Source organism: Danio rerio, chromosome 1, assembly GCF_052040795.2.
Source record: "Danio rerio strain M-AB ecotype USA chromosome 1, GRCz13ab, whole genome shotgun sequence".
NCBI classification, from domain to species: domain Eukaryota; kingdom Metazoa; phylum Chordata; class Actinopteri; order Cypriniformes; family Danionidae; genus Danio; species Danio rerio.
In genome coordinates, this window is record NC_141021.1 from 16106467 (window position 1) to 16125428 (window position 18962).

The window sequence follows — 18962 nt, forward strand, 5'->3', positions numbered from 1 at the left end:
AAAAAAAAAAATGCCAAAAAAACAGCCGACCAAGGAGATGGGACATTACTGGGGTATAAATTTATGAGATAAGGAGCAGGTGCTAAGAACAGGAACCAAACAGGAACTAAATACAGGAAGTAACAATAAAAACAGGAGTAAAAAAAACACTTCAAAATAAGAGTCCTTAACGCCAGTCAGGTGGTGTGTGTTCCAAACTGCATATGTAAAAGCAAACAAGACCACCACATTGAAGTGTCCTTCTAACATTCAGTGCTTAAAACTAGTCAATTCAAATGGCCCTTCACAATTTGATTGGTGTCAACTAGAGACTAGAGAGTTTGACTTATAACTGTGTATTATAGGCAACTGGTGTGATATTTATGCAGTTAATAACAAACTATTTTAAATAAAATAAATACAAACTTTATTTAAATTATATACAGTATTAAACAAACAAATATTCATGCATACATGCATAAATAGAGAAATACATATGGCACATCCTGCACAATGTACTCATTATTCCAAGCATGTTTTTTGGGCTGTCAACTAGCAGGCACAGATGTAGGCACATCTCCTTAATCATCTTGTTACATCTTGTTAGATCTCCTTTTTCCCGAATTCACTAAGTTAGACAATAAAACAGACTGACGACAGTGATTTTAGTGAATTTAGGGTAAAGGAGCTGGAATTTGGTGTAAATTGATTCCCTGATGGTGCTGATAGTGTGTGCAGTGGGTGAAGAAGTGTTCCTTCGTCTCCACCTCTGCTTGGGCACAGTGTGGGCAGATGCGGCTCTCTCTGAGTTGCGAGTTCTGTCAATATCAGCCCTTCTCTGTGGTTATCTATTTTATATGTGGCAGACTGCGGTCTGTATCTCTAAAACTTCAACATGTTTTAGGTAAAAAAGCAGATTGTATCTTACTAGCAGCACATTACATTGATGCCTGTCACATAAAGAGAGAAAAGACTAACGCATAAAAACATTACAAACACGCTTAAAGATGTGCTCATATAGATAGATAGATAGAGACAGAGAGAGAGAGAGAGAGAGAGAGAGGGAGAGAGAGAGAGAGGGAGAGAGAGAGAGAGAGTATAAGGAATAAAGGATTATTACAGGCCATATTCAAAAGTGGATACAGATCAGACACTAACAATTAGTGAAGCATCTGTGTAAACAGTAATCTGGGGAAGTTGTTTTGCAGTATCATCAACACCAGACTAACAGGCTTCCTTACAAAGTACAATGTCCTCAGCATAAGACAGATGAGGTTTCTGCCAAATTCATACCATATGAGTGATCAAAATCAGACCATATCTTCACCCTTCAGACTCTGATAGACAAATACGTCCATCAAAACAAAAACAAAATATTTGCTTTGTGGATTTTTCGAAAGTGTTTGATTCAATTTGGCATGAAGGTGTGCTGTCTAAACTTCTAATCAGGTATTGGCGGCAAAACATACAACATTATAAAAACAATGTATTCAAACAATCAATGCGCAATTAAAATTGGAAAATAGAGAACAGAATTCTTCACTTAGGGGCAGGGTGTGAGACAGGGCTGCCCACTGTCACCAACACTCTTAAATATCTACATCAATAAATTGGCAATGCTCCTAGAGCAAGCAGATATGCCAGGTCACGCACTATACGACTTCAGTTTAAAGTTCCTGCTGTTTGCAGATGATCTGGTGTTGCTGTCGCCAACAGATGAGGGTCCACAGCAGCAGCTGGATATCCTGCACAGCTTCTGTCAGAGCTGGGCCCTGACCGTTAACCCAAAGAAAACCAAAACCCTAACATTCCAGAAAAACCCAGCTGTCAGGGAAAGAAACACAGTTTCACCCTTGGTATGAGAAAAATTGAACCTGCCATAAGTTACACATACCTTGGGTTGAAAAGAAGTACTAATGGAAAACTAAATCAGGCTGTGAATGGACTGAAGGAGAAAGCTAAAATGGGCCTTTTACGCCATTAAAAAATCAACACAAATAGAAATTCCAGCACGAATCTGGCAACATATGTGCAGTAAAGGACAGTAAATTAAGAACAACAATGACCAATTACAGGCTGAGTGCTCATAGTCTAGAGACGGGCCGATACAGACAGAACTGCCAACCCAGAGAGCGCCGCATCTGTCCACACTGCTCAGGCGGAGGTGAAGATGGAGGAACACTTCCTCACCCATATTCTACCCCAAACTACAGAGCATGTACCCACAATTCACTTAGTTAGACAATAAAACACAACTGCAATATTTACTAAAGGAAAAAAATTTACATGTCACAAAAAGAGAGAGGAGACCAATAAAACCATCAGTAATGCACCTGCACACACACACACACACACACACACACACACACACACACACACACACACACACACACACACACACACACACACACACACACACACACACACACACACACACACACACACACACAATATATACTTATTATTGTTTTGTGTTATTGTATTGTTATTGTTTTATTTGAACTGTTTTATGCCAAAATGTTGATTGTTAAATGTACAGTTTATTCTGATTTATTATTATTTTTATTGATTTGCATGAATAATGTTGTTATAATAATATTGTTGATATTTTATTTAACTATTATATATAAATACCATTTTTTACTACTGCTATTTACTGTGTTTACTGTGTTTTTGTACGTTACTTTTTATGTAAACTTTATAAATGCTTTGACAATTCATTTGTAGCATTTGTCATGCCAATAAAGCAATTATTGAATTGAATTGATTTGTTTTTTAGCTGTTGGTTGATTGTAAGATAGTGTTTGGTGTAAGTGTGCAAAACTGGTGAAAGTGTTGGTCAAAATGAAAGAGTCAAGCCCACTCACCTGTGAGGCACACTTAGAATTGCATCATATTTTGAAGTTGTCATGTGGTTTGGTGTGGGGAGAGATGAAGGGGTCCTGGTTTTGTTCATAGTTGAGTTCAGGTGATTCCGGAAGAGATAGGTTTTTAATTGTCTAAGTGTCTCTGAAACAGCTCTGAAACTGAAAAGGCTTGCAGATTGAAAGTTTACCAGTGGTCTGAGCAGGCTCAAACCACAAACCAGCCACAGGGTTTTGTACACCCAAAGCACTTTGATGCAAACAAAATTTAACTATTATTTACACAATGTAAATTTGTAAATACTCGCAATTTTGCTCAGGGAGTTCAAGCTTCCCTAGACCTTTAATATTACGATAAACATTATGACAGTAAATCTATAAGATTTTTACCAGATCCTGACAGGAGTGCATCAAGTGTGTATATGTATAGTGTGTATACCTATAAAATGTATGATGTGCTTGTATATGTATAGAGTTTATCATGTGTATATGTATAGGGTGTATCCTATGTGTGTGAATGTATAGAGTGTATCGTGTGTGCATTTGGATAGAGTGTATCGTGTGTGCTTGTGTATACTTATAGAATGTATCATGTGTGCATATGTATGGAGTGTATCACGTGTGCTTATGTATAGAGTGTATCATGTGTATATGTATAGGGTGTAACATATGTATGGAGTGTATCGTGTGTGCATATGTATGTAGTGTATATGTATAGAATGTATCGTGTATATGTATGGAGTGTATCATTTGTGTATATGAAGCAAATTGCCTTTCGTTGTGTGTGGGTTCATCAACTTCCAGTAGCTCAGTGGGTATGTGACTCTCACACCAAAGACCTGTGTTTTATGCTGAACCCTGATAGGAGTGTATTAAGTGTATATATGTATATGTATAGGGTGTATAAAATGTATAGAGTGTATTATGAGTATTGTGTGTGGCGAAGCAGTGGCGCAGTAGGTAGTGCTGTCGCCTCACAGCCAGGAGGTCGCTGGGTGGCTGGTTCGAGCCTCGGCTCAGTTGGGGTTTCTGTGTGGAGTTTGCATGTTCTCCCTCCATTCGCGTGGGTTTCCTCCGGGTGCTCCGGTTTCCCCCACAGTCCAAAGACATGCGGTACTGGGTAGGCTAAATTGTCCGAAGTGTGTGTGTGAATGTGTGTGTGGATGTTTCCCAGAGATGTGTATACGCATAGAATGTATCATGTATGCAAATGTATAAGGTCAGAACAGACACTAAATATAGCTAAAATAAAACTACACTGCATTCTGAAACGACAAAAATTGTTAACCTTGCAGATTATCAATAGACAATGACACGTAATGATACAAAGTGGGGGACTTTTTCCAATACATGTAAATATCTAAGGTACAGTACTTGAATGTGTACGGATAGCTAAATCTCGACATAATATCCGACCCTGAGAGCTGTTTAGAACTCCATGAGGCAAGACCATGAGAACTGAAGACCATGAGGGCGGTGGCTCAGGGTTTAGCACTGTTGTGGGTTTCCTCTGGGTGTATCATAGGTGAATTGGTTAAGCTAAATTGGCTGTAGTGAATGTGTGTGAATGTGAGAATGTATGGCTGGAATAGCATTTGCTGCATAAAGAATATGCTGGATAAGTTGGCAGTTCATTCCACTGTGGCGACCCCGGATAAATAAAGGGACTAAGCCGAAGGAAAATTAATGAATTAATTATTTTCAATCTGAGAAGAAGATCAGCTACGAAGCAGTTGTCAACTGTTTCAATTGTCCATCCTGAGCCCTCCTTTGTGCCGTCTACTTCACCTTCACCAGAGGAGGTCACTAACACTCCACACTGAAGGTGGATCTATAACTTTTCCCTTTCGTGTTTGGTGTCATTTTAAATGTCTCTGTGTGACTGGTAAAGTGGTCTCAGTTTTACAGTAGTCTCTTATATCTGTTTATCTGGGTTTTGGCTTTAATGCTGGATGCTCCACTCTAGGGAAAATGGTCTTCACCATCAACTCATGAACAGATAAGGGTTTTTGTGAAGCTTTTGTTTTCTTGAATTTATGGTTGTTTATTCTGAGATGAGTATTTAAGGGAAAGATGCAGAAATGTCTTTGGAGTCCTGTAGCCAGGATACCCCATTGCTGTGAGTCTCTGAGCTCTGCATCAGGATTTATATTCTGCAACAAACTTTTACAATGCTTGTATTTGTTTAATTTTGTAAATTTTCATGGAAAATCTTTTCCTGACAAATAAAATGTTATATCATTGACTGATTATGTAGGCTAAAGTTACCACAAACTATGACCAGAATTGAACATATAAGGCTCAGATGGATGGAGCATAGGGAATCTGTTGATTTCTGACAACACTAACTCAGTGTGCTATAACATAGTGGCTATGTTATTTATGTTATGTGCTTTAGTGGCTAAAATTGCTGGATGCTGGAAACAGGGCAAGAATCAACTCTAGAGCTAGACATGAAAGACAAAACACACCAGAAAGTGAAGTAAAATCATAACTATGACTGAGAAAAGAGGAAAAAAAAAAAAAAAAAAAAAAGGTCAGCTGCAATACCTGAAAAAAAATACAAAAAACACAAGGACTTAAATAAAAGCCCTGTCTGAAAAAGTCTTATATTTGCTTTGTTAAATCTCAGTGCTAAAAATTTAGATTTTTAAGAATAATTTATTGGACTTATTTCAGACAGAATCCTCCTACATGTTTAAACATAAGTAGGATCGGTATAAATTCAGCACACTGGACAGCTACCACTGAACAAGAGACATGTTATTTCTTCAACCCAGCCTTATTCTGATTACGTACCCCGATATACATTTCTAGATAGCGCCAAATATGTCCCAGGAGCTATTTTTTTTTGCAGTTTTTGTGAATCCACCAGAGGCCGCTGTGTATGCATTTTGAGATCTCAAATTTCTCTTGCTAGTGCCATTCACACCTGCTCTTTTCACGTAAATCCACCATAGGCCGTTGTCGATTGACTGATTGACTGACTGACCGCCTGACCAACCAATCCACATGGTGTTAAGCGGTCAGTTGGTATGCGCAAAAAGGAACGGCGTCATACTGCCCCATATAATGTTCGTCTTAAAGATGTAATGCAGCCATGCATTCCTACATAATTCGCGATCTCCAGAAATGTATATAGGGCTACATTTTTAGAATGAGCCTATGCTGTATTTCTTTTTTTTAGGGGTTTACCCTTTTTTAACGTCATAGGAGAATATTGTGGAGATTATTGACAGGAAAGCAGAAAAGGGGATGGATCAGCAGTGTCGTGTGTTACTTGCTATGTGTACTTAAAAAAAATTTTAGCGCCACATGTACTTTAAAACCTTGCATAAACATTTTGCGATGTTCATTCAAATCATGTTCAGCTTTTTTCTGTGATTAAAATAATGTGCAAATGCACTGTCTGCAAAACACAGCCATCATTAAAAACATTTTATACATTTTCTTGGCTTAGTACCATATTTATCAGTGGACTCCACAGCGGAATGAACTGTCAACTATTCCAGCATATGTTTTACGCTGCAGATGCTCTTCCAGCTGCAACCCAGTAGCCGGAAAGACTCATACACTCTCACGTTTACACACATACACTACGGCCAGTTTAGCTTATCCAGTTCACCTATAATGCATGTCTTCGGACTGTGGAGAGAAACTGGAGCACCCGGAGGAAACTCACGCAAACACAGGGAGAACATGCAAACTCCACACAAAAATTCCAGCTGGCCCAGCCATAACTTAAGCCAGTGACCTTCGTGCTGCGAGGCAATAGTGCTAACCACTAAGCCACCGCGCCAGCTCCATTATAAACTTAAATTCATTTATTTTCTTGTCAACTTAGTATTAATATTTATTAATCCGGGGTCGCCACAGTGGAATTAACCGCCAACTTATCTAGCACATTTTTTTAGCGGATGCCCTTCTAGCCGCAACCCGTCTCTGGGAGACATCCACACCCACATTCAAACACACACTCATACACTACAGACAATTTAGCCTACCCAATTCACCTGTACCACATGTCTTTGGACTGTGGGGGAAACCGGAGCACCTGGACGAAACCCACGCAAACACAGGGAGAACATGCAAACTCCACACAGAAATGCCAGCTGGCCCAGCCAGGACTTAAACCAGTGACCTTTGTGCTGTGAGGCAATAGTGCTAACCACTAAGCCCATTATAAACATAGATTACATAAATTAATTTCATCTCACATGAGAGCTAAATATAGTCATATAATTCAAATACTTTAAGCAATTAACATTATATTATTATGCATTTACTGCAGTTCTGTAATGTAATGAATATTAGGCTAATAAAACCTGCATTAAATCATAATCATTGTTTTTTTAAGTTGCCTTTTTTACCTGTTGACACATGCATTCATGTTTATAAGAGCTGTATATTTGTGATGATGAGATGATGAGAATCATATACTGTATTGCAAACATGCTACCAAAGCTAGTAAGTAACACTACCATTAAAGCAAGCTTCCTGTGCAAATATGTACACCCTAACCAACATATAAAACCACACAAAGGCTAAAGGAAACATTTGTGCTTGTGACCACTGATAAACATAGAGCTGTGAGGTAAATGTGTAAAAAGGTGTTGACTGTCATTGGTTTAGGAGCTGTGGTTTCCTGTTTTGACCTGTGTACAAGATGCTGAACTGAGTCTATCAAAACCAAAAATGGACTCAAAATCAAGAATAAAAATAACTTTAATAGTTATCCATATTATTATAACATGATTGGTTAATGTTATTCTTCCTCTGTATATACACACGATAACTCAATATAAAGCCACCCACTCATGGGCATTTTGGTAAAACTTTCCATTGATGTGAGACAATCAGATAAGAGCTGTTTGTTTGCATTAAGACCCTCAGCAGTGTCAGTTACTCACAATCACTCACTGACATGGAGACGCCACGACTTACTCTCATCCTTATGTGTAAGAAAATAAACCTATTTACAAATGATTTTTACTAAATTGAAATAAGTATCAATTGTAAATGTTAATAATATACTTTTGTATTGTAGCACAAATATCATTAAGTATTTTATTGTTACTTTACACTTTCTTATTTTACAGGTGTTTTGTTGTGCAGTCTGAGAAGAATCACTGGAGAAGAAGTGGAGATGAAAGTCAGACCAGGAGAAAACATCACTCTCTACTGTGATCTCTCTTTACCTACTGGTTTTATGATCGTATGGATAAGAAACTGCTCTCATGAAAACCAGCCCTCTCTCATAATAGATTTTAAAAAATGGACCACAGCTCTACCTAAACGTTTCCAGCCTCTCCAGAACCTGTACAGCAATTCTCAATATCTACATATTACTAACATCAGTGTCTCTGATCTGGGGCTGTACTACTGTGTAAAAATAGAGAATAAAGTAAATAAGGATGAAAAAGGCATCATCTCTTCATCTAAGGTTTACTACTATGGAAACCGAACAACTCGTCTCTCTCTTGCTGGTAAGAAAACATTATTGCATTATTATTTATTTATACTATTGTATATCTTTAATCTTCTGATCAATATATATAAATGATAAATACATCTGATAAATACATACTGTATTTTTGTTATTAATGTACACAATAAGACGTGAGCATTTCTGAATGCTTCAAATGCCATCATGAATTCGCATTACATGTGTACAATAAAAAATGCAGGGTTCTACACAATTTAGTCATGTTGTCCCAACACAAATCCATTAAGTTAACTTTAAATATATTTTACAATAAAATAGTCAATACTTAAATTTTAAGTGTATCGAAATAAACTACAAAATACAACAGCAGTAACAACATGAATCAAAATAAAATACTGTATTGTTGTACTAAATACTTTTACAAAGGAGCATGACATCTTCTCCTCCAGTGTCAGAGTGTGTGTTCTGCTGGACGCTGCTGTTGAGTGTGTGTCCGGTGTGTGTTCTGCTCTCCTCACTCCTGTCCTCCATCTGTGTTTACTTCTTCTGTCGTCCTCAAACTACAGGTAGAGCTCATCGACACATTTACACTCATTTTAAACAAATCTGTGAATCTGTAGAGCTTTTTAAAGATTTGTTTTTTTAGCTTTTAACATTTTGACTCTAATCGTAATTATTAGACTTTTCCACATGAGAAAATACAGTAATTTATAGTAAATACTGGAGTGTTTTTGACCCATTCTACAGTAAATTGTATTATACTGTACTGTATATTATAGTATTTACTAAACTGTTAATGAATGCTGCAGCAGAATATAGTATTAACTACTGAACTGATGAACTGAGACAAATACTGTAGTATACTTTGTTTTTTACTACAGTAAACTGTGGTGTATAGTGGTATTTAGTCCAGTGTTGGTTTGTTAACATTACTATAGTTGTTGCATTACCACAGAAACTATAAAATTACCACAACAGATTAATTCAAGTGCTTTACTATAGTATAGTTCAAAAACACTACAGTATTTACTATAAATGACTACAGTATATTAATCAGGTTCATTTTGTGTGTGTTTTAGGTTCTGACATGAGTGCTGAGACGCTTAAAGCAAATGTTTTGATGGTAACTATTTTATACTCTTTTATTGACCATATCAAAGATGAATTGTGGACTGATGTGGTTTTCCACTAGTTTATTTGATCCATTCTCTCCTTGTCAATCATTTCAGGCAGATTGTGTGGAGAAACATCAGTGTGAGGCGAGTAAGACTGGAAAGATCTGCGTCCACACTGAAGTCTCTTATAGACGACTGACATCTAAACATCCCTACACCAACATCTGACACATGAACTGCTCTTAGTCTACTTTCTGTCTTATTTCTGATAGTTTGAGTATTTACTTACAGTACATTATCTATTACAATCAACGGTCTTTAAAATTAATAGTATGACCCACTGACTCTTTATGATTTAACATTTCATTTTTTTTACAATAATAATGTAATCAAAGATTGTTTCTCAATTAGCGCAATATTGTTAAGATGACTCAACGATTTGTAAAAACACAAGACTGTGCATGTTTTTATCTCAAAATAAATTTGGATGTAAATGTTTACTCATGAATAATCTATTTTTAAAAAATTTTTTTTAAAAAAAGTTACTGCAAATAAATCTAAAAAAAAGAGAAGAGGGTACAACGAACACTCAGTGGCTTCATCTAGTGACTAATAGTGGGGAAAATGAGGTCCAAACAGCATACCCATAATCAGGACCAGTTCTTAATAAAAGTTCAGAACATCTGACACGCCTTTAATGTAACTGAGAGGAAAGATCAATGTGTGCAGAAATGATTTCTCCTCTCAAACCACAGGCTTAATTATTGTTATGTACACAGTGCTTAAGGTATAAGATGAGACAATGGTTTGTTTTTTAGAGTTAAGTAATTTATTAAAACTCAAGTAGTGTTATTCTTTACATTATTGACTGGACTGTGTTCAGGGATGTATCAATGCTATTAAAATTAATCCAGTACATATGGCGATGACTACACTCTGTATTAGAGAGAGAAAAAAGTCTGACCTATTCTTTACGGATTAATTAGAATTTTACAAACATACAAAAACAATATAAACTGTATGGTGTGTTCAGATTTACGTAATATTGGACTAATACTGTACACTCAAAATTGAAATATTTAGACCTAACAAATAAGATTTATGTCCTGACTGCATATACCTTTCACATACTTGAACAAATACACTTTATGTCATTGATATTTGTTAGTCAAACATAAATGAAACAAATAAGAACAAGATTTATGTAACAATTTCAATAAATTCAATGTGTTTTAATGGCTTCTTATTAATTCATCTCTTGTGTGGTGCTGCATTAATTTTGTCCTCAAATAATAAGTAAACTAATCTCATAGAATTTAACTAATTAAATCTGCCTTTAATTTAACTAATATATAATTATACCATACTCACATATTTTACCTGATTAAATCTAATAGAAAACCTGACAAATTAAATAAACTCAAAAGGTTACAAACAGTAATAATGATAAACCTCATATTGTCCTTCTTTCATGTGCAATACTTGATTTAAACTGATTATTGCTCATAATAATGAAGAATAAAATGCATTAAAGGGATTTAAACACAAATATGTTCAAGCTCAAACTGATGCACAATGTTTTACAATTGGTTTCTGAGTCCAACGACATGAAACTGTGACAAACCGAATATAATAGGTATATAAATAAAATATATGTATGAGCAGTACTAAATAAGATATTAGCCTAATATTTCACCTGTTTGACTGGAAATGATAAAAACAAACATGCATATTGTCAAGATTCTAGTATTGGAAATCCCCCAGTAAACAAGCTTTTGCAGGACCTGTGCTGGCTTTTTGCAGGTCAACCACAAACACCTTTTTTTCTTTTTTTTTTCTCTCTTCTGCTTGATATGTTAAAACTTTTGCTCTTTTTGTCTTTAATACTCAAATGTTTTGTCTGATCGTCTATTCCAGCCCAAAACATGACAATAATTCAACATTTTATTATCAATAACCAGCAAAATATGCGATATGTTTGGTTCAATGGCATTGTTAACATTCTGTGCTTCCAATATGTTGCATCATGAAAACACTCTGTGCACACTCTTGCAATCTTGGCCATCTGAGTGCATGTGCACACAACAGGAAGGAAATGTGCAAGACTTGCATGTTCAAAATATCACACCATACGATGATCAGTTTATGGACAAAACTGGCCAGAACTTGCTTTAAAATCATCAGCACCTTCTGTGTCCACTAAAAATGCTCAATTTTATCACTTAAACTGTGCATCTATCAATATTTTATACTTTGCTGAGATATATTGTCATATTTGTAAGGTTAAACAGCTCAGACAGTCACACAAAGAGTCAAATTTGATAAAAGATGTAAGAAGAGGTCTGTATACATCGTCTAAATCTATGGTATGCTGTAATAATATCTTGTCAGAGGTATATAATATTATCTTATAATTATTTTGTCATGAACGTATATATATTTTTAAACAAATACCAATACTTGTTATATTAATATATAACATCATGAACGGGTAAAACGTGGTTTTATTTACAGTACATTATCCACTAAAATCAAATGTTTTTTTTAAATGAAAGTATGATCCTCTGATTCCTTAGGATTATACATTTTATTTTTGACATTAATAATGTGTGAAGTGTTGGAATTTCTGGCCAATTCCATGCATGTTCAAGAGAAAAGGTCAGGAGAGGTTTTTCTTCAATGTCAAAAATTATAACAATTTATTGGATACAAATGAATAATTCGATGACAGAGCTCTGGGTTACATTACCCCAATGCAATACAAGAATTACATCCAAGAGGTTCGCAACTAACATACATTTCCTGACTCCAGGACTCTCCTATATGACCCTTACATGACCAATACAAATAATTGTTTGATTAAAAGAAAAAGAGACAAAAATAATAAAAAATGATTCCTATTTTCCAAAATAAGTTTAAAAAAGAGTGTATGTATTATAATGAAAAAGGACATTATAAGTAAAAGCACAAGGCTGTGTTTATGTTTGAATCTGTATGTTTTTATCATATGCATATATAGGCAATACATTTGGATTCAAATGTTCACTTATAAATAATATTTTATTTCTAATATTTATACAAAATATTTTAGTTATTAGATGAATAAATAAAGCTTAAAAGAGAAAATAATAAATACTCAATGGCTTCATCTAGTGGCTAATAGTGGAAGTGACGTCAAAACAACTAGCACACAAACCATATCAGGACCAGTTCTAGATAAGAGCTCAGAACAACTGAAAGGCCTTTATGAAATGTAACTGAGAAAGAAAAAAAATGTGCAGGAATTTTATTTATTTATTTATCTATTTATTTATATTTTTTAAATAGGAAAAAGATTAAAAATAATTAAGTCTGACTCAGCATGATCAGGTCAGACTCAGCATGAATGCTGTTTTTCACCAGGTTCTTGCTCTACAGAAGATAGAAACACACAGACACCATTACCATTTCACCAATCAGCACATGAGAACACTATAAACAATCACCAAACCTGCAAAGTTAAGAGAAACAGGCTACGATCTCAGTGGCTGTAGCAAAAGTTGACCATCAGATGACGAGCATGGGATTTTTTTAAAAAGAAGTTGTGGGCTCTCATTCCAGCTTTTTGTAAATACATAAAAGAAAGACCTCGGTCCATAACAGTTTTTAAACAGACGGTAACGGCAAACATCCATTTGTTACAGATCAATGATCGGCCCTTGTATTAAGTTTTGGTATCAAAGCACAAAGAACTGCTTAGGTGCTACTGTTTAATATTTGATAGTCTTATTTGGTCTCAGTGTTTATAATGTCATTTTGATCTACTGATTCACCCACCCAGTCTCATATTAAACTGATAAATAAAATAAAAAACTGACCATGATCACTCTTGTTTCACTATCTAATTTTTAGACAAGCTAAAACAGGAAACCACAGCCTCGTTATTGTGTCAGTGCACTAGTTGTGACTTGAGCTTGTATAGAGTGCACAAATGGAATGGAAAGCTTTGCCAATAGTATCTGGATGCAGCCTTTATGAAGCAAGCTGAGAGTGCAATGCTCAGAGATGCAAAAAAAAGTCACAACAATTTATGAAACTGAGTTCACTCTTGCATTTTATAATTAAGCTGATGAGCAGCAGATGAGAGGGAACAAACCAGATAATAACCCCAAAAACAAAACACAAAGATTCAGAGCTCTTCCACAGAGATCCCTCCCACCACAATGAAGCAGATCCTTCACACTGCAGCTGAAGACCCTCACATTCACAGTCTCTGAGATGGAGTGAGCGAGATTTACAGTCATCATACTTCTGTGTAAGTCAATATTTCTGTTTGAATGTCATGATTTATTCTTGATGATGTGCTAGAGATTTAATACACACTCTTGCGTTTGTTCTGCAGGTGTTTGGTTGATGTCTTTAAATGTGTTTCTAATACAGCTGATGAAGAGACATGCAAACATCTACAGTGTAAATTAAAGTGTTATTTATTATAATAATAGTGTAAATTATAGTTTATCTCTTCATAATATAGCTGTGCTTTAATGATAAGTCTACATGTTTACCTAAAGCTTTATAATTTTAATATTATTTGAATTAATTTTCAAGATAATTAATGCAAAGTCCTGCAAATAATTAAGCGACACAATCCTGCAGCCGTAGTCCGACTTCAAATACAGAAATAATGTATATTTATAAAATATATTAGTAAAATAAGTCTGTTTATAATTAGTTTTTTAAAGTGTACCTTAGTTTCTAAAACTATTTTAAATTAATTTAACAGCAAATAAATTATATTTTTATAAAACAATGATTTGAATTGTATTTTATATTAGAATATCAGAATCTTTAACTTCTGATTTTCCAACCACTTTTAGCAAATTCATCCGTGTTAAACTCATATTTTTCATTATTTTGTGTAATCAGTAAAGATAAAATAAAATGAATATAATAACTAAATATATATTCACTTTAATAATGGCCTGTTGTTCATTTTAGAGCAAGAGTCTCCTTGTGCTGAACGGTTTAACAGCACCTCCACATCACCTGCATCAGAGTGTGTTTTCTGCTGGAATCTGCTGTTCAGTGTGTGTTCGGTGTGTGTTCTCCTCTTCTCCATCTGCGTCTACTGCCTCTGTCAGAAGAAAAATACAAGTAATCATTTGATCCTGAACATTTAATCCTAACTAGACTGACTTTCATAAACTTAGAGTATTATATAATAAACCAAATGTAAATAACTCTTATGTTTTGTTAATTTTCTGTAGGTTCTGGAGCTGAATACAGACATGTTGAGGTATGAGCACATTTTGAGAATAATTTTAATATATATTATTCGCAATAGTTTAGCAGCAACATAAATTACATCAATATAATGTAATATATTTATTTGTTTATTTATTTGTTTATTATTTTAATTAAATATATTCTGTTTCAGGCTGGTGATGAAGTGTGTTATGCTTCATTAGACATGCCTTCCACACAGCAACAAAGGCAGAGGAATGAAAGAGCTCAGAGTTCAGACTTCAGTATTTATTCTGATGTCAGAACCAGCAGAATGTAAAGTAGAGTAAACTAAAGTCATTGTTCTTTAGTAGAAATATGATTCAAAAGAGTGTTAATGACAATGTTCTGGCATCTGCATCCTATTTTCATTGATTCTAATATTGTAAGTTTTTAATGATTAAAAATGTAAATACATTTAAGAAAGGTTAAATGTTTTTTCAGAATATTTGAATTGCAGTCTCAGTAAGAACTCAATGTTGTTCCTGGGTCTCTCAGTTTAATATAATTTAAGCCATGGGGGCCTAAAAAATTTCTTATTTCTGTTATTTATTCTTTTCTATCTTCTTATTGCAAAAAAAAGCATCACACCAGTTCATAATGTGCTGTACAACAACTTTGACCATAAGTGTCGACCGCTGTATGTTGGCTTAAGGTAATCATTACAGGTGATTTTCTATCTTATATGTTTATCAACCCTACTGGACTTTTTTGACAACTATGATTATCACAAACATTTTTATTTTGTGATTAGAGCCAGCACTAGCCGAGCGTTGAAGGGGGGCATCTAAAATACCAAAAGGAGCCAATCACATGAGTGCATATGCAGTAGTACTCCCAGCTAGAAACACTGTACATTTCTAAACTGTTATTATGCCATAAAACAAACCTCTCACTGCTACAACAACAAAAATCACAGCTAGTATGCAAATGTACATCTAACAGTGTTCTGAACAACCCTAATATTAAAAAGCTAGGTCTTAGATCATCAGATGTGTACACCATTTCAAAGGTTTTACTGCTGTGGGCACATACCACAACAATATATATATATATATATAACAACCCTATGAGATCATTTAATGGAATAACAACCTAAACAATATTTCATCACACCTTTAGCCTCAGTCAGTAGAGCTGCAATCTTCATTTTAAAACCATTATGAAAACCTCCATTAAGAGGACTTAAATGGATAGTTCACCCCAAAATAACAATTCTGTATCATTAACTCCCTTTCACTTGCTCCAAACCTGTTTGAGTTTCTTTATTCTGTTCAATACAAAAGAAGATATTTTGAAGAAAGCTGAAAAGCTGTACCCATTGACTTGTTTGTTTTTGCTACTATGAAAGTCAACGGTTACAGGTTTTCAGCTTCTTCAAAACATTTTATTTTGTGCAAAACAGAAAACAAGAAACTCTTAAAGATTTGAAACCGCTTGAGTTTGAGTAAACAGTGAGTAAATCTGGATTTCTGTGTGAACTCTCCCTTTATTTGAGCTCTCTCCAGTCACTCTAGGAAGACACTACACCTGGATTATTTGTCTAAATAATACGTTTATTATTAAAATCCCTATTAACATTAAATTCATCTGAAGCGGTGGCTTAGTGCAGGTAAAGGGGCCCCGGCCCTGGGTGAGTCGGCCATTAGTTAATGCCCACTCCTCATTCTGCAGGTGATCAGGAAGCAGTTCTCTGCACTTCCTGTGTGACTCCTGCTCACCCTACACAAATCATTAAGATCATTAATCCAGACTGACCCTAACAACACAATCAAAGCCATGAGTGCGTCACTCAGATAAGTGTCAAGTCACTGGCCACCTGTTCACTGTAACCAGGGATGGCGCTCAATATCGTCCAAACTGGGCCGATCAGCCGCCGCTGGACTGAGACACCAGCCAATCAGCTGACGGCACTCTGATACACACAACACCGTGTTCAGAAACACAGAGCAACACACTTCTGCTGATCTCTCAGTGAGTCTCTTACCTGTTGACAGAGTTATGGGGAAGGTCAGTTTGCTCCTGGACGTGACCCTCAGTGAGCCTCCGAAGGGGAAACGGTTGCACAGGATGTTGAAGAGGGTCACTCCTACTGACCACACCGTAGCTGGACCCGCATGGTAGCGCTGTCTGCAGAACCACTCAGGTGGAGCGTATTGAATAGTTCCTGAGAGACACAAGGAGACACAAACACCCGTTCAAAACACTCCAGCACACACAAATTCCCTTTGGTGGATCATCAAAAGCTCACAAACATCCACAGAGTGTTTCCTTCTGCAACACAAACCCACCTGCGAAGTATTTGTAGGCCGAGCGCTTGAGCAGATCTCCACAGCCGAAGTCCAGCAGCTTGATGTCCTGGGACTCTGTGGAGATCAGCAGGTTCTCTGGCTTGACGTCCCGGTGCAGGACTCCGCGGCTCTCGCAGTGTTTCAGAGCCGCGATCAGCTGCACCAGCACTTTCTTGGCCAGACCCTCATCCAGACAGCCGTTCTCCTCACAGAAGCTCTGGAGGTCTTGGCAGGGATCCGGACGCTCCAGGATCAGGATGTAGCGTCTGGGACGGTCAAACCAGTCAAGCAGCTGCAGGACGTTGGGGCAGGCAGGAGCTGAATTGACGCGGGTCATCAGTGCCACCTCCAGCGGCAGCCGACCCTGACCTTCCTGCAGGACAAACGATTGGATTCAGAACCCAATGAAACATCAAACACAACAACAGGTTCACACTGAACTCACAACTCTCAGTCTCCTCTGTGTCCGCTCTTTAGACACATACTTGATGGCGACCTGTAGACAGATAAAGCATAATAAATCACACCTGCCTGATCCTCACACATCACATTTACTGAGATCAGGATTTCTAAAGGCTGTTTGAATGAAGAGCGGAGAAAACGACTTACTGGCAGTCCATCAGACCTGCGCATCCCAGCAAACACAGAGCCAAATCCACCGTCTCCCAGCAGTGGGCCCTTTGCATACGCGTCTGCAACACAGAGGAGCAGTAGAAATGTGTGTTCAAAGAAAACATGCAGCAGTAGAGAAAACTGTAAAAGAGCATTACTGAAACATCATCATCACTTCTTCAATAAGCCATTCTGACCTCTGCGAGAGCGTTTGAGAGCTCTTCTAGATGAGGTGGACGGACGTTCATCTTCTGGTGTTTGCTGGCTGCCGCTCTGCCGCTTCCTCTTCCTGTTACCCTGATCTGTGGACACAGATTTGGCCAACAGGGAAGGCAGAGGTGCGAGAAATCCATCAAGCTCTTGGCTCACGGTCTGGGTTTCACCATCACCATCATGTGTCCTGACGTCCTGAACAGCTGCCTGGATGAAAGCAGAACTCCTGGATCTGGAGCGGCCTGAGACAACGACAACAACAACAACAACAACATATCACGTTTATTATAAGATTATAAGAATTAATCAACAATTAACTTTAGTAGCTGCATCTACAGAGAATAAAAGACATCTGATCACTTATATCGGGGAACAGTTGTGTTGAAATGGGTTCATTTGTACCAGTTTATTTACATCACATTTCCCCAAACATTACACAACATCATATCATGATTGATCATAAACAAATAAAAACTAAAACACTCACTGCGGTTTTCACCCATCTGACAAACTCCTCCAAACTCCAGCAAACCTGAAAACAAGAACAAAGATCAAATATCAATAAAAATGTCAATAAAAACAAGATCAAAATCAAAATAAACACAACAAAAGAGCAACAAAACGTGTCAAAAGGAATAATTTCAGCTCTGAGCGTCGATCTCCTTGTAAAATAAAAGTCTTCTGTCAGAAATTCTCTGGTCTCCTTGAAGAATCGCAGTATCAGCACAGTAATCCTCAGCAAATGTCTCAGAAATTCGCCTCTCCTCAATCAACAGATAGCGGCGAGTCTCGGTGTTTATATATGGAGTCAAATCATAACACGCGTTGCTATAGCAACCACAATTTGAATCGCCAATCTGAATCATGTAAACATCTAATTTCAGCATAAAAATAATAGTTAGTAAAAGTAAAAATAATAATAATAATAATAATAATAATAATAATAGTAGTAGTAATATAACAATAACAGTGACTTTAAATTAATTAATTTATATTTCACGAAACTGTAATTATGGTAAATAAGCAGAATTCGTTTGACAAGATTTGACTTTGTAAAATGTACAGCTATTTAGCAATTAATTAAATTAAAATAATTAAATATTCAGAGATTTTTTATTAGTGGCTCAAACAATGTAAATAAAATTCTAGTTAATTTTATACAGTGTTAACTGCTCATGAA

General features: G+C 36.3%; 2 protein-coding genes across 4 annotated transcripts; one reads left to right on the forward strand and one right to left on the reverse strand.

The window, feature by feature from the left end:
• Window positions 1-7707: 7707 nt before the first annotated feature.
• Window positions 7708-9900, forward strand: LOC147846754 (uncharacterized). 2 transcript variants are annotated; one of them, XM_087236985.1, is made up of 5 exons: window positions 7708-7801; window positions 7943-8329; window positions 8739-8855; window positions 9369-9412; window positions 9519-9900. In XM_087236985.1, the coding sequence occupies exons 1-5, from the start codon at window positions 7768-7770 to the stop codon at window positions 9630-9632; spliced, it is 696 nt and encodes a 231-aa protein (XP_087093111.1). In that variant the 5' UTR covers window positions 7708-7767; the 3' UTR covers window positions 9633-9900. The 2 variants fall into 2 exon arrangements, with proteins under 2 accessions (XP_087093111.1, XP_087093112.1); XM_087236986.1 differs by having other exon boundaries at window positions 7758-7801; window positions 7943-8345; window positions 8716-8855.
• A 4431-nt stretch (window positions 9901-14331) lies between these two features.
• On the reverse strand, window positions 14332-18636 carry LOC147846755 (serine/threonine-protein kinase pim-3-like). 2 transcript variants are annotated; one of them, XM_087236939.1, is made up of 8 exons: window positions 18270-18636; window positions 17767-18024; window positions 17567-17649; window positions 17403-17453; window positions 16958-17330; window positions 16654-16833; window positions 16486-16581; window positions 16202-16388 (listed from the first exon to the last, which is right to left on the reverse strand). In XM_087236939.1, the coding sequence occupies exons 1-7, from the start codon at window positions 18283-18285 to the stop codon at window positions 16490-16492; spliced, it is 1053 nt and encodes a 350-aa protein (XP_087093065.1). In that variant the 5' UTR covers window positions 18286-18636; the 3' UTR covers window positions 16202-16388; window positions 16486-16489. The 2 variants fall into 2 exon arrangements, with proteins under 2 accessions (XP_087093066.1, XP_087093065.1); XM_087236940.1 differs by lacking the exons at window positions 16202-16388; window positions 16486-16581 and adding an exon at window positions 14332-14517 and having other exon boundaries at window positions 18270-18629.
• Between the last annotated feature and the right edge of the window lie 326 nt (window positions 18637-18962).